Consider the following 22,798-nt stretch of genomic DNA (forward strand, 5'->3'; position numbering starts at 1 on the left):
TGCCATTTAGGGTTGTTTAACTTGTCTTCTTGAGTAATTGTTCTATGGTTCTAGTCATTCACACCTCCCCCCCTTTTATTTTTAGGGCTATGGTAGGTTAGTTTGGTGGGCACACCAGATGCACGGGGCCACTCTGGCCGCCGACGAGCCGACTACTTAACTTCGAATGAAGACCATTACTCTCAAGAAGAGAGGAGGGGCCGATACCGCTTTGCGTCACCGGCTACTCCGGCAGGCCCAGTCATTTGCAAAGCAAGAGAACTTGAGTGAGCGAGAAAACACCCCTTTGTGCATTTGTCCTATCCCACCCATACATAGAAAGTGTCCCAAAGTGGCAACAAATGACGCCGCAAAAGCTGGAATGTCATGCTGTCGGATGTCGCAATCCTCGCGGTCTGGCGTAGAAGTTCTGAAAAAAAGATAGGAAAGGTTGCTAGTGTTGATGTTGTCGTGCCAGCCAAACATCCCAGGTCCTGACTACCAAAGCTTTCGTGAACTGTCGAGCTGGAAAGCAACCTGCAGCAACAGAACAGGCGCCCGACAGGTCCACAACTGCTGCTGCGACACTGCCAGGATCACGAACGGTGACAGCATGACACATTTACGACGTCATTAGGTGGAAATCGAGGAACCACTTTGTAGGACACGGTAAACACGCCAGTCGGACAAGCGTTCCAGGCACCCTTATGCAACTACCCGACACGGATAGTCCTCGAGAAAAGAAAAACAAATGAATAGATCGGGCAACTTCTGCGCAGCAAACAGCACTTTATTTTCCAGAATCTTGATCCCAGAATTGGCACTGCGGCTTCCGCGGCGAGCCACCTCGCTCGGGGGCCATATATTAGGTGTATCAAAATCGTTAATACTTCCCTCCACAAGGTATGCGACGGAAAAGAAGGTTAAGTACAATGTACACCACCCTCGACCGCAGCCCACCCGGACTGCCAACAAAGAGGTGCGCGAGCCAACAACACGGCCCGTCACAACAACCCGAGGCTAGACTGGAAGCCTCGCAAAATGGAGAGGAAACAAGGTTTTTGAAGATGGCAGTACCGACAATGTAAAGCTACCTCGTGGCGTACCCACGCAATATAAGACAAGTCCCGTCGAAGTTGTTTCTAGATGGTACGCACATTTTTCCTTCTTTTACACGCGAAAACAAGACTAACAAAGGGGCCTCGCTGCCGCATTTCTTAGATTTACAGGCATTCCTGGACGGTGCTTTCGAGCGTTTCGAATAACAAACTTTGAGTATCATTGTCTCTTCTCGTGGCAAAAAACAAAAAGGCATCATTGCAGAACGTTCGGTAAACTCTCCCCAACATCATTTTTTGGAAAACAAGGTTATTTTCTAAGCCGCATCCAGAAGTTGCGCTTCATTTTTTCGGTTACGAGCATTGCGTCCCTCCTTGAGGGCTCGTAAATGCGGCACCGAGGCAGAAATAAACTTTCTCCAGTCGCTTAGAAAGATGCCGCAAGAGACGGCTTCTCGCGACTTTCGGCACAGAGGTGGTCTTGGCGACGGGGAGGTGCCCGAGACGGGCTTTGGTCCGAGGCAGCAACTTTTGATTCTTGCTAGGAACTCTGTGGGAGGCCCCGGGGCGGGGGCAAGGCACGGGGGTGGGGGCGGGGCAGGCCTCAGCAGCCCTGCTTCATGCGATCCATGACCTGCTGAACCTGGTTCACCGTCTCCATGACGTTCACCGTCGCGGAGCTGTAGCCTGCAACCGCAGAGACGCCACGGTAAGCCTGGAGGAACGGGTCCAACCCCTTCCCACAAGTTTTGGCCGCCTCGGACGAACGGCATGGCCTTAACCAAAGCCAAAAGGTAGAACTTTAGCTTGTGGGGTCGGTCCTCGGTCTCTTTTAGCTGGCGTTATCATGGTCCCTAGATTGACGCATGTAAGTGTTAATTTTTTCCCCTAGAACTAAACGTGAGTGCAATAACCATCCCCAGGACACTGCGTTGATATACTGTTCGCAGGAATTTGCAAATGCTGTTTCAAATTTATGCAATATACTAGCCCGTTAAAGGGATGCTGAACTGAAATCTGGATTCCACAAAGTACGGCAGCAAAAGCGTGCAACGGGATGCTACAAACATCAAAACATCACTCATACAACGATATATCGAACGGATGACCATATTTTTAAAAAAAAGGAGGCGTATTTGAAAGATATGTTCACATCTTGTTTCTCCGAGAAGGAGAGGGAACGACCTTGCGTCTTCTCGGCCTCGATGCCTTGAGGGGGCGAAACGAAGAGAGGAGGAAACAAGATATCTTGAAGTCACGCGCCAAGTCGGCCTCATTCAATTTCAACCTTACTTTTTCCAAAAATATGGCCGTCAATTCGAGATATCGCCTTACGAGTAATGTTGTAGAGGTTGTAGCGTCCCGCCTACAGCTCCTGTAATGTTTTCTGAAATCCGAATTTCGGTTCACCATCCCTTTAAATGTGTTGTCTTTTTTGCTCTCTTCGCACGAAATGGTAACTACCGCAAAGTATCGCGGAAGCGCCCACTCAAAATTCTAAAATAATTGCGAATGTTGAGACATGGGTGCTTGTTAAACGGACTCTAGTCGAAAACGAAACCAAAATAAATGACCGGTATCGCTTTAGTGGCACAAAATATGATCACAGTCGAAGTATTATGTCAAAGTGAAGCCGCATTCTCCATTAAAACTGATTTTACATATGCGACCAGCTTGTTTTTAGCGGGACGCAAGCGGGGTTAGCTTTTAGTCAAGAAACACTGGCGCAGCACCCTTGTGACGTCACATCGCGGTGAAGCTGCGGTTGACCGGTTGTACCGCAGCTCCCTTGTGACGTCACGTTGCGGCCGTACAGCTGATGATCAGTGTTGCCATTCTTATGGCAGAAAGTTTCGGCATTGCCGTAGATGCCCAAAACCAAACTTTGAGCCATGATATTTATAAAAGTACACACAATACGTAAAAAAAAGTTATACCTCATAATTTAGGAACTCTGCTTTAGCTGAGAACAGTCGTAATCCCAAATGAAAAAATATTGACCGGCGTTGTCCTTTAACTCATCAATTTTACATATATACAGTGAAACCTGTTTAGAATGAACCCATGTACAGCGAATTATTGTCGATATCAAACTCACGGAATATTTAAATAAAAAGGCTTGTGAAAAGTACCTTTTATAACGAACAACACATTGGCTATATGTAGTAATCTTGATTAGCGATAAATGGCGCCAGTCGCCATCTTCTTGTGTTAGTTTGTTTGTTTAAAAGATGGCGCCATGTTTCCTTTTATTTCTTATTACTGGCGCCACCTGGGTTTTCCTGTCAATAAACTGGGGCTCACGAGTTTTCGTGAGCAGTCGTTACCAGCCCACGCCCGGGATCAAACGTGTCTTTCTTTCGTCTGGCTCTTCTGGAACATCCTGTCTCTGATGGCCACGCCGGCCCGGAGTCCAGTGACGATGGGGACAGCCGGGTCCTCCGAACCGTAAGCCGCTCGCCGGCGCGTCGGCCATCACGTCTTTCTTTGTAGTTTAGTTATAGCGCGGGCAATTAATACTCGGCACTCGTTCCACCCAGCGTTCCACCTTCTGCGCTGTCTCGGGACTGGGCCCCCGAGCACGCAGGAGGCTGTGGTCATTATTCGTACCTAGCGTCCAAGTCAAGTCTTCTCTCTCTGTAAAATACTAAGCTATATCAAACTTTTCCCCCTTGGGAAGGCTTCCAAAAACGCGCAAACAATCGTCTTCTAGCCTGTCCCTTCCCCACGGTCTGTCAAAAAGGTTCAAGACTGGAAAGGCTGTCTATACTCGAGAACCTAACGTTCATATTGTTTTGGAATTGAAACTCCGAACAAAGGATGAGACATCCACTTTAAAAAATGAAAGATGTTTACAATCCCCTGTAACGCCGAATTAGAGCGCAGCTCTTGAGGAAGGTGAGGAGAAGGACAAGAGAGGAGGCCATGCCCCTCCTCCTCTCCTGCTCGCCTCACGTTTAGGCGAAATTTTTCCGCTAAATTTAGGGGGAATTTGTTCCGTTAAATTTAGCGGGGAATTTTTCCCGCAAAATTTAGTGGGGAAATTTTCCTGCTAAATTTAGCGGGGAAATTTACCCATAATGCACCGCGCGGTTACGCCGACGCCGATGGCGACGCCGCTCAAGCTGGAAATGGGCACCTAAGAGCTGAGCTCTAAAAAATGCAGAGCCCTTCCACTTCACGTGAAGATGGAGGACCAGCGAAGCTGTTAGATTTACGACGTCTAGGACGATGCTTAGAGGACGACGTCTAAAACGACCTCAAGGACGACTTCTTGGACGACGTCTAGGACGGCCTCAAGGACGACTTCTTCGACGACCTCAAGGGCGAAGCCTAGAGGACGACGTCTAGGACGACCTCAAGGACGACTTCTAGGACGACGCCTAGAGGACGACCTCGAGGATGACGTCTAGGACGACTTCTAGGATGACCTCGAGGACGACGTCTAGGACGATTTCAAGGATGACTTCAAGAACGACCTTGAGGACAACCTCTCGGACGACCTCGAGGACGACGTCTGAACGACCCCAAGGACGACGCCTAGAGAAATTCAGCCCTTTGCTCTGGTGAAAACCAGAGTTGAAAGGCTTGAAAAATTGCCGCCATCACTCATAGATGGCGGTGGCTGTCTGGAGTTTTGTATCAACACGCCGCTTATCCGCGGACACGATACTAGCCCTTAACAGCTCTGCTGTAAAAATTATCAAAACATTTCAAACCTTCTCACTTTAAGAAAAGAAAAATTAATTTTCAAACGAACTAGCGTTGCCCTTGGCAACAAAATTTACCAGGGCAAAAACCGCCAAAGTTTGCAGGGTAGCAAGTAGTTTATTGAAGGACCGTGACATCATCTGGTACCAAAAGGGGTATTTTAGCGGTACAGTGCCTGGAAAATGTCTCCGACCGGCGTGTTTACTGCGTCCTAAATCCTAAAAAGTGGTCCCTCAATTCCCGCCCGACAACACCGCCGCTGGCCACGGCAGCGTCGCACCAGCGGTGGTGGATGTAACAGACGCCCGTTCCGCTGCAGGTCGCCTTCCAGTTCGACAGTCCACGGAAGCTTCGACAGCTGGGACGACCGTGACGCTCAATTTTGCTCGTGCTTTTCGCCGGCACTTTTACGATCGGGACATCCGACGGCATTCGGTACCACTTTCGATGTACGGGCCAGATAGGACGCTAGAAACACCGGTTGGAGATGTCTTCCAGGCACTGTCCTGGCGGGGGCCCCGTACCTTGCTTGGGCTCGCTGAGGAGGTCGTCGAGCTGGCGCAGGATGCTTTCCAGCTCCCCGTCGAGCGGGTGGCAGGGCACGCGTCCGTTGGCCGGGACGACGGGGGCCCGCTCCGCGTGGGCCGAGGGACACGTCAGGTCCCCAAAGCTGCACTCGCTGGAGTCCCCCAGGGGCGGGGAAGGGAGGGAGGGGCCCTCGGGTACCCCGAGGGGGGACGCCCCCCAAGGGGCGGGACGGCTCGTGGGGGCGGGTGCAGCCGCGATGGGGCTGGGCGCGTGGACTTCCCACGGGGGAGGGGGCAAGGGGGCCTCGAGTGCCTTCAGGCCCCGGTGGATCTCCACGAAGCGGTCCATGCTGCCCGGCTGGGTCCCGTTGGCCGGGCACTGCATGGGGGTGCTCTGCAGCCAGACACCCGGGCCCCGGGGCGGGGGCTCTGCATCCCGCGACAGCACCTGGAAACAGAGTTGTAAACGTTAGTGAAAAAAAAGTAATGAAATATGTTGCCCGTTACGTGCAAATATAAAGAATGTGTTATCGAATTAGTACATTACCTAGAAATAAAAGGAGCGGGTTACTGTTGCTGTTGTCAATAAAAAGTAAAGCACGATACTTTTACACTACGTTTTATTTATGAATTTAAACGTTTTACTGCTTTGATGTTACAGGTATGCCTAGGTGCCATATTTCTGAAAACGCTAGGTCCATGCAGAAACGTAACATCATTACCTTATCTTTTTCACGGTTCCACCTGAATAGTCATAAAAATATGCAAAGGAAAAAACAAAAACGCAAAATTCATGAGACTAGGCATAGAAGCACAAAAAAAATTTAAGTGAAATTTTTCGGAGGCCTCAGGAAAATGTAATGAGCAACATAACTATATTACCCGTTACTCGCAATAAGCAACGCAGGTATTTTCTCCATTACTGCTTCGAAAGTATACAGCATGTTACTATGTTACCGGAAGAAATTATCCGTTCCCCATAACGCCGTTACTTGTAAAGCATTACCGCCAGCACTGCCCAAAAGGAACCGGTCATCCAGCCCTCACTCGGCCATCAGGCGGCCACCTGGCAGGAGGCCTCGACACTCACCTGTAGCAGGGCCCGCATGCGCCTGAGCTGCGCCTCCACCTGCACCAGGTGCTGCTGCAGGTGGCGCTGATGCACTGGCGACGAGGGCACCGCCGCCCCGGCCGGGCCGCACAGTTCTCTTGAGGCCACCTCCTTGGCCAGGCTCCTACACAGGGCACACCCAGGTGAGAACCAGCGAGCGAGCTCTCCGGTCCACGCGAGTTATCCTGACCCGTCCTTTGCAAATTTGCGTAGGTATCCCGACTGCGGCCTTCTCACCGCTCAGGGGCAGCATTGCCTCGGAAGTTACCATCCGAGCCTTAATGCAACGGAGAAGAGGTGGCACGATCAGCCCTTTATGCGGGAAGAGCGGCGTTACAACCAAGAATTCCGCCGCTCTGTCAACGCCGAAGGAAACGTCAGGGACGACCCTTCGAAACAGCGAAGCATCGGGCGTGCGCAATAGTAAAGCCCCCTGCCCACCTGTTGCCCCTCTCGAGGCGCTCCACGATGCTCTCCAGCTCCTGCTGGTGCAGGGTGTCCAGGCATGGGCGGCCGTGCTGCGGGGACCCCTGGGTCGGCGGAGCTCCTGCCCCGTCCACCCGGTGGGCGTGGGGGCCCGAAGACGACACCCTGCGCCCCCAACGACCTCTGAGCGCGTCCCCACGCACCGCGATGGGCACTCCATCAAACCGCCTGACACCGTGATCGCCGCCCGGCACGAGGCGACCCCAAACACGAGTGGAACCTCCAAACTCCCAGATCCCGAAGGCGTAAAAAGTTTGATTAATTAAATTACAAACAGCAATTCGTATAAAGTAAAAAGCGTGTGGGAAGCTACATTCATGCTCACATTAGAATTTCAACCGCAGGGGAGACCCCGAAATTTTTCGGCGCTCGGAGAATGGGAGATGGCGCACCAGTTCGCAAACTCCCTCCTCGACGGTCAACTGCCGACCGAGCTCAGGTACTCGAAAAAAGTGAGTGAGCGTACTTGCGGGCTCAAAAATCTTTCTCTGTCCTCCTCGCCGTGTCCCGCACTTTGCCGGGGCATGAAAGCCACACCGTGCCATGACGCCATTTGCCTCGGCGTACGAAACAGCTTCGTTCAAACAACAGACAGTCCTGCCAATGTGCTCCTGGTGTTCTTTTCCGATCCTTTGGCAACGTCCGGCGACAAACGAAAGAACTACGATGCCCCACTGAGAGACAGAACGATAAACGTGCGAGTGACGAGCACGGCATTTGCTTTCTCCGCATGCCCAGGTAAAAATTGCGATGTTTCCTCGGCAGTTCCGAACCCAGTTTCCCGAAGAACAGTCTATGCTTGTTATTTGGAAGAATAATCTGCCATTAGGTGAATGTGCTATAAAACTACATGTTGAAATATGTTTCTAGTTCTAAAATAAATCTGCTTAGGTGGCTCAGACGAGCATTACAAAGCTGTCCCTACAAGCAGGGAGAAAGTTCCCGGGACCTGTTGTCCTGCTAAAAATAGCTTTACGCGGATAAGTCGACTTCATGGGCTCGTTTACACTGCTTATAGGTGGATCCCCCAAAAAATAAATAACTAATTACTAAAAAAAAGGAAAAGAAATGTCTACTCATATGCAGCAACATACGGTAGTGCCACTCCACAGAACAAACTAGAGTACAACATTCTACAGAAAAGCAAGTCCTGCAATATCACTATCTCCCCATAGTATGAGCATCTTGGATGCCAGTACATCGGTGATACAAGTGTTCTTCGACTTTGCTTCACTATACCCACGTCTTTGTCGCACGTCAACTTTCACTACACAGAGGTTGCAAGGTAGCTCGGTTCCCTGCCGGCGACAGCCAAACCGAAATGCGAGCCCAGGAGTGCCTCAAACAAGCGAGGACGCATTCGCACTCCCCCGCCTAGGGCCCCCTCCCCCGAAAGCCCTGGAAGCCCCTCTTGAGGGGAATGCAGTATTTCAAATAAAGCTAATTAGGCCTAAACTTGAGCACGCATGTTCAGTTTTGGATCCTGGGCATGTAACATTAAGAAACATTCTCGAATCGATTCGAAATCATGCCGCCAGTTTCATCTTATTAAATTACTCTCATACAGCCAGCATTTCACCAATGAAATTGACCCTGCACTTACTTGACCTTGTCTTACGTTGCAAATATTTTTGTCTATTCTCTTTCGTAGAATTTATCCTTATAACCCGATCCACAAAGATGAATTGTTTCTTTGCACACCATACGTGTCATCTTGCACTGACCAACAGTGTAAGGTTGGAACGTCAGCATGTCGTACAAATATCTACAAAGAATGTCAAAAAACTGAGCTACCTCCCTGCCTGCATCACTATTATTTCCGGAGCCACCTATTTCAAGAAACATGCCAACAATTTCATATGTTACAACCATTCCTCTCGTAATGCCTATGGGCCACTCATCTCTATGACAATTTGCTGGATCGCACATCCCAGCTTGGTCATTGCAGAGCAAGTGCGGCCACCAGACGGCCATCTTGGGACATGGAAAATCAACCTTTTGTAGCATTGCGGAGGCTGGGCGGCAGCGTGCTGAAGACACGTGTTCTGCTCATCCGTGGTCATTCGTCGAAAAGTTTGTTAAAACGCCATGTAAACAATGAGAACTGCCTTTGCCACAGCGTGGATTCTTAAAAAGTATCCAAGCGTGCGAAGGCAGAGACGCAGCACTTTGGCGTGCCAAGGAAGCTTTGATTACGCCGCGAGACCGGCGAGACTTGCGTTTAACAAGTTGTTCCTTTTTTGCTGCGGTGCTGCGCTTTCGTAAAAATTTCCACGTGTACTCAGAGGCAAGTTTCACCGTTTACACAAGGTTTTAAAGAATGTCTTCGGCGAATGACGAAGAATGAGCAGAAAAATGTTTTCAGCACATTTTATACAGCCTAGAACTTGGTCTGCCTCCAAGGGCGACGAGTCTCCCAGCTGTAGATGAGCAATTTAGCCAGTGCATACAACCGCTAGCCTGGGGTCTTTAACGTGCATCACACAGTAGTGATACACGACTGCACGCCGGTACGATGCTCATCCAGATCGAAACGGGCAGGGGCGGGGACTGAACCCAGTATCCTGGGTTCTGCAGTGCGAGCTTTCGCTCCACGGGCTCCGAGCTGGTGTGCGCTAGCCCACTCGGCCACCGATTCCCCTATTGCCGCCCAGCCTCCCCAACGCTCCAAAAGGTAGATTTCCCATGTCCAAGATGCCCGGCCGGTGGCTGCATTTGCAGAGCGGGGAAGCGCAATCCACCAATTGTCATAGAGATCAGTGCTCAGGGCCTTCAAAGCATAAAAAATTAAATAGATAAGTAAATAAAAATTATTGTTGGCTCGATCATGTTTATAAAGACCAGGGAACATAAAACGCATCTCGCGCGCCGCATTCTGCACACAGGACACTAGCACGAGCTACACTCCATGTGTCACTTGTGCTAGTTTTTTCATTGTGCACCTGAGATGTTAGCCAGGGCAAGACCAAGATTATGAGCATGCCACACGGGAGCTACCTCATATGGCTCTTGCACGACACGTGACGTCAATGAGGCAAGCGGTCACATGGTACGACGTCGCACCGTTCTAGCCAGCATGTTTTGCCGGGCCCCAAATCCTTCGAAGCAGCTGCGCTATGCAGCCCCGTGGCTATAACATCTGACTGACACCGTACCGACCCAAGCTAGAACCTCACTAGGGCTTCTACATTTTGTATAAACCTTATATAAAACCCCAAAGCAGTCTAACGCTCCCAGCGTGTCACTCATTCATGATGCTCGTTCGTTCGTTTGTGACGATTTTCTCATAGAAAACGACTCATAAAACAGATTTCGTGTTAGTGAAGGGGACAGGGGTTATCCGTGCCTGGGCTCAGCTGCCTGGAGGGGCAGGTAGCTGGGGCGGGGCTCTCGCTTCCAGCGCTGCAGCTTTAGGCTCAGGGTCTTCAGCACCGCCTTCACCTTCTCCCAGGAGGACGTCTGCAAGGCAAGGCATGCCACTCAGCACCGGAGGGCACGCGGCCCCACAGTCCCACCAAGACCCGGGTGAACCACGGGTTCCAAACCAACGTTCTTAAATCTTCCGAATCTGTCAGTTGACAACTCCACAGAAAAACAGCATTCGAAAACGGTTCTTCTCTGTTCCCTCCACGCGAGCACGGGCGGGTGCATAGCGTTCCTAGCACCACCAGCGGCAATGCTCCTACGAGCAACGGAGAAATACTGATTTTGAACGACCCACTTTTTGCTCAAATATCTGCGCAAACTTTAAAGGGCAACTCCGCTTCATTTTTGGTTTTGAAAAAACAATGCAGTCCTCTTCAGTATCGGCTAGGAAGACGACACGTGAAATGTTACGACGCAGTTCTATCTAAATGTTTCTTAAACGGTTCGGCAAACTTTGCAACTCGCCAAGTTGCCGAAATCGGCTGACTTGAGCGGGCGAATTCAGGCGCAACCAACAGCGCAGTCAAGGCTACAGCATGGGCGGAGCCAACATTGAGCTAAACGTCATTATCATGGCCTCCTTTTGCTTGTTTTCACTTGTCCGTGCGAGCGTAGCACATGACGTCAGCAACGTTGCCTCTCGGCACTCAGCGGTGTCCACGTGATTGGTGTAACGCGCCTGCGCAGCGCGTTTCTTGGGAGCCGTCCGGCCGCCCGCCGTGGTCCCGCCGTTACCGCCGTCTTCCGCGTCACAACCGCCGTCGTTGTCTCACCGATTGTGATTATCGTCTCTCGGAGTTTCGTCCACACTACGGACACCATGTGCGCAGACTTATGCCGCAGTAGTGCAGACGTCGTCGAATGCCGTAGACACCAAAACGTGGCGAAGAGTGCGGTGCAGACGACACTCGCGCCTGCCACACGCCCGCCCCAATCCCGCCCGTCGTTGGGCCGAGGATCACGTGACATCTCGTACCACGTGATGGCCATGTACTTGGCGACCCGAGGCCAATGTTGCCGGGCGGAGCCAAAGTTTCGGTTTCCATTTCCGCTCGTGTTTGAAATTAGATTTAAAAATATATATCCCATTTTTCGCGAAGCAAACGACGTAGTGTGTTTTACTAGGGCTTTTTAATTCGAAATCAATCATTATCCCGAAATCTTCGGAATTGAGCGGAGTTGCCCTTTAAGTTTGCCATAAAAACCACACTATGACCGCTTTCAGCCGCAGGCAATGTGCATCCAACGTTCCACCAGTTCTGCCGCTTCTGTCCCTAGCTCAGGCCGATAGCGCAACGAGCAACAGTGACCAGACGCCCCATGAAAAGTCACTAGGCGTTCTAGAAAGGCGGTCAACTGACTTTGATCTAGTAACATTGTTCAAAATGACACACTGGCACGCAGTTTAAGGGAAATTTTATGCGAATTCGTTCCCAAAGCGGTAGGAAACAAAAAAAACACATCAACGTTGCAAGGCCACGGCACCCCTTTCCGACCCGTCTTCAGCGCTTGGGTGGAACAGGCTTTAGGGCTCAACTTGCGCGCGTCGGAGCACCGCAACCGCAAGCTCGGCAAGTGGCGAAATGGTGCAGTCGAGGCGAATGCTCGAAACGTCCGACGCTTCCAATGCAACGGACACGTTCCGACCAGTGGCGTCCCCCACCTGTTGGCAGTGCTCCTGCATGCGGTGCTTGATGGAGTGGTTTTTGCTGATCATGCCGTGCAGGAAGCAGCTCTGGCACAGGTCGTATCCCAGGCACTGCAGGCACTGGTACCTGCACGGGGAGACCAGGGGGTTGCAACCCTGCGGGCGAGGGGTCGGGGACACTCACCTAAGGCCCACCACGGGGCTGGCCTTGCAGGCGCCACACTTGACCGGGTGCGCTACTGCAGGGACAAACACGGAGGTCACGGCAAGCGGGGCGGGGCGGGCGCGAGATTGCACTCCGTTTCGGCATTAAACGGACCACCGCAGACATCGTGACTCCACGCCTCGTGCGTCGCTGTGCCCCTTTAGGCCGCATACACTCGCGCGACGTTGGGCAGGCTCCCACGGCTCGTTGCAGTTCGTTGTAAGGCAAAACGGATTAAGGGAGGGCGGGGATGCCTGTCTAAACGATAGCATTTAGAAGACGAGGCCTGCTCCATTAACCTCCAAACGTCATCGTCAGCGGACCGACCGACAATGATGTCATGTGCAGGCCTCGTCTTCTCAATAGTACTGGTCCAACCCGGTGCGCGGGGGCACTTGCCGTTCTCAGTGGACCTCATCCGGTAGAAGGTGGAGATCCAGACCAGGTTCTGGGGCTCCCGCAGCAGCCAGCCCAGGAAGAGGTCGCTCGGCACGCTCGGCTGGGAGCACAACTGCCGGGGGAAGGGCGCCGTCACGGGAGCCCGGTGGCCCGCAAAGGGCTGCACCCTCACCTTGCGGCAGCTCTCGACGGCCGCGGGCACCAGGTGGGCCCCGAAAGACAGCTTCTCCCCGAGCAGCTCCGGGACCTGGGCGCGAGGAGGCAGGCACTGAGGTGCATCCCGCGACCCCGATGCCTGCAACGAGTCTTTGACTGGCATGTTTAGCGTCCTGCTCTGGTCCATGCATCGAAAGTGTTCCCAAAGTGCCAACAAATGACCTCGCAAATGCTGGAATGACACGCTGTCGGATGTCACGACCCTGGCGGTTGGGCGTGCTAGTTCTGAAAAAAAAAAAGCGAGTGAATGTGAGTGTCGTTATCGTCGCAGCGTCTCGACTCCAGACTGACGAAGCTTTCTTGGACTGTCGAGCTGAAGAGCAACCTGACAGCGTGACACTCCTATGACATGCTGGGGGCGGAAATCGAGAGACCGCTTTTTTGGACACGGTACACAGACCAGTTGGAGACACGTTCCAGGCACCGTACCCAAGTGAGAGCCCCACCTTGGAGATGTTGTGCAGAAAGGCCTCCAGGCCCTCCAGCGGGATGCGCTGGCTGCCGTCCTGGAGCTCCCCGCACATGTCTGCAGGAAAGGGGGCACGAGTCAGCTGACGCCCCCATGGGCACCTCCGCCCCGCCACTCACACTTGAGCTTGTCCAGCAGCCGGCCGGCACACAGCACAAACAGGGCCACCTTCATCTGCACCACCTGGATGGTGCCCTTGCGCTTCCTGCACGTGTGGGACGGGTGTTTAGTGCCTGCCCCACCGGCTGGCTGCACTTCGTCGGAGACCGTCGAGTTCCGGCAAAGGGTCAAGAGAGCGCGGGTGCCTTTCGCTTCTAGGTTTCTCAGCAGTGTCAAACTTATTGTACGACCGACTAGATACCACGACTGCACTGTGCTTTACCTCAAAAACATAGAAAAGATAAACCGCTCGCCGCGATTTCGTGTACGGTGATGGAAAGGAACGGCAACGGCTGCCTTGCACAGCTTTCTTTCTCTTTCTCTGGGTGTGTGTGGTGGAAGAGGACGGTCACCTCGACAGCTCCCACAGCCGAGAGCAAACTATCTTTGAAGAAAGCGTCGCTCATCGTAAAAGGATTTGGTGAAAAAGAAAAGACGGGAGAGGCACCAGCCTCCGCACATTTTTGTCATAGGTCCACCATAACGGTCTCGCAGAGACAACAGAACAGTTTGTTTAGACGGCCCCTCGGCTTCCTTGCCAAAACGCAGGGAACAAGATTGTGACGTCGCGTCTAGCCCTCGGAAGACGTTCCGTTTCTTTGGTTGCCCCTTGTTTTTTCGCACTCTACTCTGTGAAGAAGTGTTTGTGTCCAAAACAAACCGAGCAGCGCTAAAATAAAACGTGGGCCCTGTTCCAATACTGTGCAGAGAAATGCGGCCACTCACGCGTCGAAGAGGTTCTGCAGCAGGTTGAGGGCCAGGGCTGCGAGCAGGGGCACCTTCTGCTGGTGCACCCCGGGGGCCCTGCGGTAGAGCTCCTCCAGAACGGCCTCTGCCTGAGAGCAGCCCAGCAGCAGCTCCTGCTGCCCGCTACCCTCCAGTCCCCGGCAGCCAAACACACCGGGCAGCATGGACACGTGCACATTGCTCACTGCGGGAGACAAGGCCCCAAGGAAAGCGTGGCAGTCGTCCGTCGGGACGGGGTGGACGCCCTGACCGCTGGACAGCCCCTTTGTTGACCAGTGTTGCCTCCAGGCAACAAACCACATAATCATTTTTTTTGCTTCGATAGTTACATCACGTTTTATTTTTTCCTTATACTCTGGCAACAGTCTTGAAGAAAGCTTGGTGCGCAAATAAGGAGATAATGGTGTTTCCTCAAAATCTCAGGCAAAAATATGGGTACGCCAAATTCACAAACCTCACTCTAATTAAGGCGCCCTTCCACTTCCTCAAGGAAGGCGCGAAGGCCGGTGCTGGGGCCAAGTGCGACAACGAATAGGCGGTCCAGGCTGCTTATCTGTTGTCCCAATTGGCCAGCCACCCCTTGCGCCTTCCTTGGTGAAGTGGAGGGGCGCCTCAATTGGAATGAGGTTTGTGAATTCGGCAGTAAGTGTTTTCCTCTCACCACTGTTATTTTGCAATAGGTGACCGTTTTGCTTGAAATTATTGAAGGTGCAGTTATGGACGATATGCAAAATGCAGAGCGCCATCTAGTAATGCGCCGAGAACTATGTCCGCCATCTTGGTAGCGGCGAAAAAACGAAACCAGTGACCCAACTGGCAGAGAGCCATGTAAACAAGCAAATGTGCTTCGGGCGAGAGATGCGATGCCAATGCATTGTTGCGTTCTGCTGCGGAAGCAGCGATACACCTTCGATTTGTGCATGACAGGAACGCAAGCGTGAACAGGGTTCACATTTTTTTCTTCTTTTTATTTGTTACTTTACAAGCAGCTTTTGACCAAAAAAAAATCGGCGACAACTTGAAAAAACGTGTGGACGTTATCGCACGGCGCGAACCCATTTACAACAATTGAACTGGGCCCTAATCTTTTCACAAAGTTTTGCCGGATTTATTTCTGAATTTGTGTTTTTTTCTGGTGCATGCTGTAGTGTCGGCCTCCGTTTTTCTTGATGAGAAAGCAACTCTATGTATGTGCATGAGACCAAGGCTGTGAAGCGAGGCAAAAAGATTAGTTTTAATAATCCACAGCACCAACCATCATGGAGAATGCGTATGGTTAACAGTGAACAATAAAAGCTGAAAACACCAGAGTCCTTCATTTGAATGCCATATATATAGGTATATATGTGTCGTTCCACTTCTTTGTCCTTGTCTTTTTCGGCGCTTTTAATTATTTAAAGAACCATGAACCAACTGGCTCAACTTTCCACTTTGCTGTATAAAAAAGGATTACTTTGGACAGCCAGAAAACAATCTCATTGCTAAGCAGCCATTTCTATACACTTGATCCGGTGTAGGTAAACGAGGTTTGTACAAGACCTCTAAAACTAAGCGGGAAAGTTTGTTGACAAAATATTCTTGAAGATTCAAAGTTCAGTTATGTAGAATAGAAAACACAACAGACACGGACGACGTGTCTGTTTCCTCTCAAATCTCGCAGAGACAAGCTTTTGCTGTCTTCTTCGTCGAACACCATGTTCGATTACATCACTTGATTAGGTTCATTGCAGTGGCTAAAAATTTGATGTTGGTGGAGGCAAAAAGTTACGCTGCAGATGTCAGGTGGAGCAACACCGGCGACGCCAATTATATTTCACGGCCTACTTTTTCTTTCTTTTTTTTCTTTTCTTTTTCGTCGCAGCCGAGGTCAAAATATTGTTTAGTGCAAGCGAACTCGGGGCATAGTTTTGAGAAAGTCAATGCTGTCCTTCTGCCAGGGTTGAACAAATCTTCATTAACAGGCGCGACATCCATCAGCTATGCTTGATGTTGATGTTATCTGAAACCAATTTGAGCTCTTTGCAATGCCTGAAAAATATTTCCCAGGGCACAGTTTCCTTTACAAGAACTCAGAGCTTTCCCCCAAATAAAACTTTTGCCGGTTAGCACAGTTGCTCGCCCACTCGTTAGCTCCAAGGTCGCATCCGTTGACCGCGATGGCCGGTTCCGTACGAGCCGTGTCCGGCATTGTTTTTGGAGCCGTGAACGAAGACAGGGGTTTCCCCAGGAATTGAAATTAGGGAGGGGTGTCTAAATTATAAAGGGTGGGGGGGCGGGGGGGCACTGAGAATAGAGGAGTCGTTGCAAATTAACGGGGTGCCTTCAGAAAAACAAGGGGACGTGTACACCCTTTAGGGGGTGTGTAGGGAAATCACTGAAAGGAGCTGCACGCTCGACGAAAGATCCATCGAATTTGACGCTGTCCCCTTCATTTTGCCAAAATAAATGTCGCGGCGGTCCAGAACGTCATCCGATGGCTTCCTTAAAGCTGGTCTTAGCCAGTACCATCTAGAAGACAAGGCTTACGCCTTTCCCCTCCAAGCTTGTCATCACTAAGGGATCCATGCAGCGCCGCTTAGCCTGCATCGACGTGGCCACGAGCGCGTCCTGCAGCGTCTCACAACGAGCACGACGCTAGCATGTGGCGGCAGCAAGCCGAATGCGTCTGCCACGTGGGCAGATTGGGAACCCACTAACAATGATGTCATGTGCAAGCCTCGTCTTTAAGGTGGTACTGGCTTAGCCCGTAGAAAGGACATGCTTTTTCCTCGTCATTATTCACTCGACCGCCGAACGCATCCTATATTTCTACTAAAACGACGCACCGTCTAATTATATCCCCCGCTAAATCGCGTCGCGTTCTGCTAAGAACTGGATTTACGCGGTCCCTTTGAGGGCCAACTGGGTTCGCCCCGTACGAGCACGGCAAGGCGTTGTTCGCAGACAGAAGACGAGAGGGCGGTTCGAGAAGGGGGTGTCCACTCACGCAGCAGCTCCTTCTGCAGGCAGATGAGTTTGGCCCCCGTGCGGTAGGCGGCATACTTGATGTCGTTGAAAGAGGTCAGCTTGTCCATGATGGCCACCATCTCCGGGTGGTCCCACTGGGTCTTCTCCAACCGGTGGCTGCACCCACCATAGCCACTGTCTGTCTGGCACACAGCCACGGCATGCTTTGCCACCCACCTGACGTAATAGGGGATCCCAGCCCCGGTCTCCTGGCGCTCCCAGTCGTCCATCTGGCCTGAGCAAGCCCACACCCGGTGCACAAAATAAATAATGACTTCTGTAAACAAGTTAATTTTATTAAGAACCTAATTTTCTCCGATTTCGCAAATCGCCTATATGTTTCGAAAAATAGGTCCAGCGAACAACTAGCCCTGCAAACATTTCAGACTAAACGTCCACACTTCAGGAGCTAAACTGAGGTGCTATTGTTCCTTGAGCAACAGTCTAACAATGGGCAAACAGCCATGCAAAGGTTCTCACATGATCATTACGCAGGTTCTATAAATAGCATAAGTATGTAAAGCAGTTGAAAGAATGACCTCTTGAGATGACCGTGAATTCCGGCAATGAGCTGGAATTCGTGGTCACGTCAACATTTTGGCTCTTTTAATCTTCAACTTTTGCCCAATTCGCGAAAATTGAGGCCCGGAAAAATTAAGTTGTTTACAGCCTTTATTTTTCTAGTGCCCCGGAACAACCGTGAGGCTTCAATGTGGTGGCATGTGTGCGCAGGTTATGAAAAAAATATTAAAGTTTCCCTCTTGTCGAGAGGCCACCTGTCTTGTGCACTAGACGGTAGATGAATAAGGTCACACTTGAAAGAGGCAAATTCACCAAAATCGTCCTCACATGGTGACGCTAAATTGTTGAATGCCGGGAAGGATAAAAAAATAATGGGCTTCTATTTAAGCTCACAGGCACGTGAAAAGTAACGGACAAGTCAACATTTAACTGACTTTGAATTACTTTGCAACAAAATAAAACACTGTGTGAGAGTCTATGAGTCTATAACTTTTGTAACATGGTTATCTAAGAATGTAATGCCAGTCATAATAACACCTTATATTAAAATATCTATCGTAAACAAAACTATGTTTTTGTACGGACTCTACTTGGTGACATATCGGGAGCCGTCAACACGAGTTCCATAGCACATAACTAAACTCGAATTTTGCACGTGCCATGCAGGAAAAAAAAAACATGCAATGCGTAAAGGATTTATACGATCATGTGAGAAGTGAGATAACAGACCCAGCACTCAAAGGGAAGAGCCGACAGCCTGCATAATGTGATAAAAAAAGAGTCGCATATTTAAGAAGATCCCGAGGTTTCGAATCAGTCACTCCTGCGATAGTAGCGGACTCAAGTGCATGTAGATAAGACAGTATCTTGGATGTTCTCGACATTAAGAGACATTTTGTTTTTTCTGGGGTGTGACGACAAGAAGTTCCCTGCACACCACCAAGACATACATACTATGCCATCTTGTAAAGAACAGCAGTTATCAGATGATTGTGTGTTCATGAAGATCTTGATGTCAAGAGCAAATATGTTTGACGCACGATTCAATGTCGTTTATGACAGATAGGAGAAATGGGAGAGGCACCCGATTGGAAACTTAGGGAATCCCAGATGTTGGTATGAAAGTATCGGAATAGCTGCATTATAATTATAACCTTAAATTTGCAAGCTTCACCCTTGTTGGTGTTAGACTGGTGGCGGCTGATAAAACCCGTTTGCTCTACTGATGTCTAACCCCTGGTTAGCTCAGTTGGTAGAGCGCTCCACCTGTAATGGAGAGGTCCCGAATTCGATACCCAGACCAGGCGGATTTTTTTGGTCGCCCACCAGTCACCTAGCTGTGTTGGGAGATTTATGTTTGTCCTTTGTCCCTCTTGTTCCCCTTCTCCAGGGATTATTTTCGTCATTCTGTTCAATACCCCAGCATCGGCATGCCGCTATCAGTTAGGTCGGTCGAGAACCAAACAAAACTGTGGGTAATACTCCATAAAAGGAAAGCTTGTAGAAAAACAAGTCATGATTTACCTTATCAAAGCCTTTAGACATGTTAAAATAAGCAGTTTCAAAATATTAATGTTAAAAGAAGCAGTTGGGTTCGTCTTGAATGCACGGGGCGGGTCAAATAATGCACCTTGGCACCAGCGCTAAAAGGGTGCAAGCTGAACGTCACACATTTGGTCCGACGCCATATAACAGGCGTCTTAGGGACCACCGTTGATGGGAAGCCATACTATCGATGATGGACAAATGGTGGTGGATATACCCTTTGTATCGGGAGGGAGCCTGCACCACCTAGCCTAGAAAGATTTCCTTCCCTACCACTCAGACTTTGCCCTAAATTTTGTCTCCCATTAAATCATCTAACCCCGTGAATTTGATAATTTTCTTTATATCTTTTCCATCCGTCCCCTTACCTCCTCTTTGTGGATATAGTCCTTTTGCCTTCCGTTCGTCCCTCCCTGCCAGCAAATCGCAGAACTCTCGTCACAACTGCTACCTCTTCCGGGTAGTCAGGACGAAGCCATGTGCACTTTATAATTGCATGTTCTTTTGTTTCGTTCAAACCTTGGCACATGGCACACAATGTGTTAATTTCCTGAAAGTTGGCCCCAAATGCTCCTCCTTGCTCCTTTTTTATAACCTGTTTTCATGACCTGGGTGTTGGTAAAGCTAATTTCTGTCCTCTCGGTTTCTTTGACTCCCTTTTCCGCCGAGATAGTCTGCTCGCCCCACCTCCATTGTTTCGATATTTCGGGTTTGGTTTGTTCGTTTTTCGTGCAGACTTCTTGTGCATAAAAGCTCGAATTTGTTCCCTGTCCATTGCATATCCTCCGTTTGGGTTACTCCTCGTTTAGAGTTTACTGGTTGCCTCTCGAACTTTGCGAGATGTCCAACCTTTGTCCCACTTCATTTGGTATGGCCCCAATGCCCACCTGCTCACGCTCCTCTGCTGGACCTCTATGCTTGATTGCACTTCCGACCTCGATGACGGTGCCTGGAACATGACTTGGGACCGCTCATCAAAAGCGGTTCCAAGGTGGTAATAAATGATGCAACAGAAGCCGACGTCTTATGTCAGATGCAGCGAACTGGTGCTAGAAGTAACGGCAAAAAGTAGGAGCAAATGCGAGTGTCGCGGTCGTCACCTTCCGTGGACTGCCACGCTGGAGAGCTAACCACAGCAGAACAAGTGCCTGCCACAACCACCACCGTTGCTGTCACATTGCCATGACACTTCCATGGGACCGCTTTTTAGGATGCGGTAAACACACCAGCTGGAGATGCGTTCCATGCACCATACCTTGAGAACAAAATCCCAAATGAGTACAGCCACCATAGTTTGTTTTTCATACTCCTAATGCCTTTATAACTATGATAGTTTCATAGTGCCTTGTGTTTCATCATAGCTGAATTATTTTTCCCATTCTTTAGCAAATTTCCTTTGTGTCCTGAACATTTTCTTCTCTCACGTAACCATGCTCCCATGCATTTTTACTTCCCTACATGTTCTATTACAACATTTCGTATTTCGAGAGGTTTCGTGTTCTCATTTTGAACATCTCCAGGCTTGTCAATAGGAACGTCAGGCTCAGAGTGTCACCATCCTCTCCAGAACTCCTAATTAGTTCCTGCAATCTATTGCTGCCATTGTTAATCCATTGCCAATCTATTTCCTATCTGTGGCGCTGTGCACGCCCCGGGCCAGTCCGTTCTATTCCAAGGGAAGGACTCACTCAGGGTTCAGTTTAAGTGCAATGCATGCTTATCAGTTTCTGGTTTCAGTTTCTGGTTCCAGTTTCACAGGGGGAAGCAGTTCCACAGCATCATGCTATGGCTATGTCCTATTAACGCTGCAATGTAGTCTGAGAGAGACCGGCCTGAACCAAGGAGATTATTCTGACTCTGATAAAGTGTGAGATCCATGCTGTCTTTTTAACAGACAAATGTGCGCTTCAACCCATTTTATCTTTTCAATACAGGACATAGGGCTAACTTCAATAGTTGTTTATTTTGCAGTGCCTGTTCCGACATTTCACACTGGAAACAACTGATAAAAACAGCGATGACTAATGCTTGTTCTGAGACTTCGTGACCATATTTCTGGGCATAACGCCAATGAAGCAAGCTCTTGCGTTAAACCGGACCCAAGAACTGCTAAGCGCGTTAAGGCCCGGTTGAGTCCCGAGTGAGTTTCCTTCCCTCGAAGCAGAACGGTATCACACGAAGCGAGCACCCCCCCTTTGCTGTCGTCTAGGCCATGCATTCTCAGTGGGTCTTTCATATAGCAGAAAACTGTACAATGTACACTTCTCTCTCTCTCCGTGTAAGTCACATCAAAATCTAAATGGCACCGGTAACAGTAAAAGACCCCACCCAAAGGACAACTCCCCCCCCCCCGACCCAACCCGTTTTCTTTTTTTTGCAGCTGGTCCTGTTTTCTGTTTTTCATGTTCTATCAAGCTTACAATTTGCATACATCCGCCGTAGAAACCTGACCACATCCGCATCTACATGATAACCCTTCAGCTGGGCTCTATGTATTTCCCGACCCATATTCGAAAATGCAATCCATAGCAATCTTTGGCTGGTCATCGTAGCATTGACGAGCCAAATATTGCCAAGGAACACATTTCTATACAACGAGTGACGATAGAGGGGAGCTAGGTACACCTAGCCCTCTTCTATTTGATCGGAAACCGTTTTTGGAGTTCCCCCAGATCTGCATTCCTTCTGCCCATTTTTTCATTCAACTTTTCTTCACGATCAGCATCGCTAGTCTGCATAGTATTCCCATATATCGCTCACACGTGATGTCCATACGTGTTACTTGCTTCCAAGGGCCACTTGTACGACGAGTATGCCATGTGTTTCATCATAAGGCCAAGTGAAACTTGTCAGCGAGCAGTAAGGCGGCCTGTGTCACGATCAAGGCTGTTATTCTTTCCAGTTATCTGCAGATGCCCCTCGAATCGGCCAGCCAGGAAGGGGTTTGAGTAGGCTACAGAGTGGCTGCCACGGCGTTGACCCACCCATAACGGCATCAGGAAGAGTTGGCGCGCCCGACGGAGGGCGGTCCTGCGCGGAGGCCCCGTCGGCCGTCCACCCACGCCTTCACCAGATGGCCAGAGCTGCCCGCTACGCCGACCGTAGTCCCGTTAAACTCGTTCGAGTGCTCACCCGTGAAGCAGCACAGCGAGCCAAAAACAAGGACGACGCCCAGGGATCACCGCGGCAGCTCGGCCACGTCGGAGAGCACTAGGCCGATGGTCCGGGAGATCGCTCTCGCGCTGGGTTCTTTCTTCATGACTGTCGCTTTACGTAAACATTCATAATCCACGCGACATGACCGGGGTCGCGTCGACGTCGCGTAATCCCAAAGCCAACACTCCCCAAGTATTTTGGATGAAATTGGCTTATTTTCAGGCTCGAGCGCAAGAACCGTCGCAGCCAAGTCGATCAGAACCAAGTCGCAAACCTTGAGGCGTGTGCCAAGGGTGCCAAGGAAATATATTGTAGCAAAAATAAAATATACATTCTTTAAAAACTAACATTAAGTTATATGTTTTATTTACATGTTCTATGCATATTTCTGCGCAAAACTGCAAGTTCCGCCAGGGCTGGCGGCCCTG

The 22,798-nt window shown here is 50.2% G+C and overlaps 1 protein-coding gene across 1 annotated transcript; it reads right to left on the reverse strand.

Moving 5' to 3' along the window:
* Positions 1–748: 748 nt before the first annotated feature.
* Positions 749–22,270, reverse strand: LOC8051356 (dystrophin). Its single transcript, XM_042289427.1, is given in 15 exon segments — positions 749–1,724; positions 5,273–5,723; positions 6,366–6,510; positions 6,828–6,977; positions 10,204–10,331; positions 11,962–12,073; positions 12,131–12,185; positions 12,551–12,662; positions 12,723–12,797; positions 13,213–13,292; positions 13,355–13,440; positions 14,121–14,325; positions 17,128–17,264; positions 17,325–17,382; positions 22,199–22,270. Coding segments are annotated over 15 exon segments (1,881 nt in total). The 5' UTR covers positions 22,203–22,270; the 3' UTR covers positions 749–1,641.
* Positions 22,271–22,798: the final 528 nt, after the last annotated feature.

The sequence above is a fragment of the Ixodes scapularis genome, unplaced genomic scaffold, assembly GCF_016920785.2.
Source record: "Ixodes scapularis isolate PalLabHiFi unplaced genomic scaffold, ASM1692078v2 PGA_scaffold12__126_contigs__length_90152505, whole genome shotgun sequence".
Classification (NCBI taxonomy): domain Eukaryota; kingdom Metazoa; phylum Arthropoda; class Arachnida; order Ixodida; family Ixodidae; genus Ixodes; species Ixodes scapularis.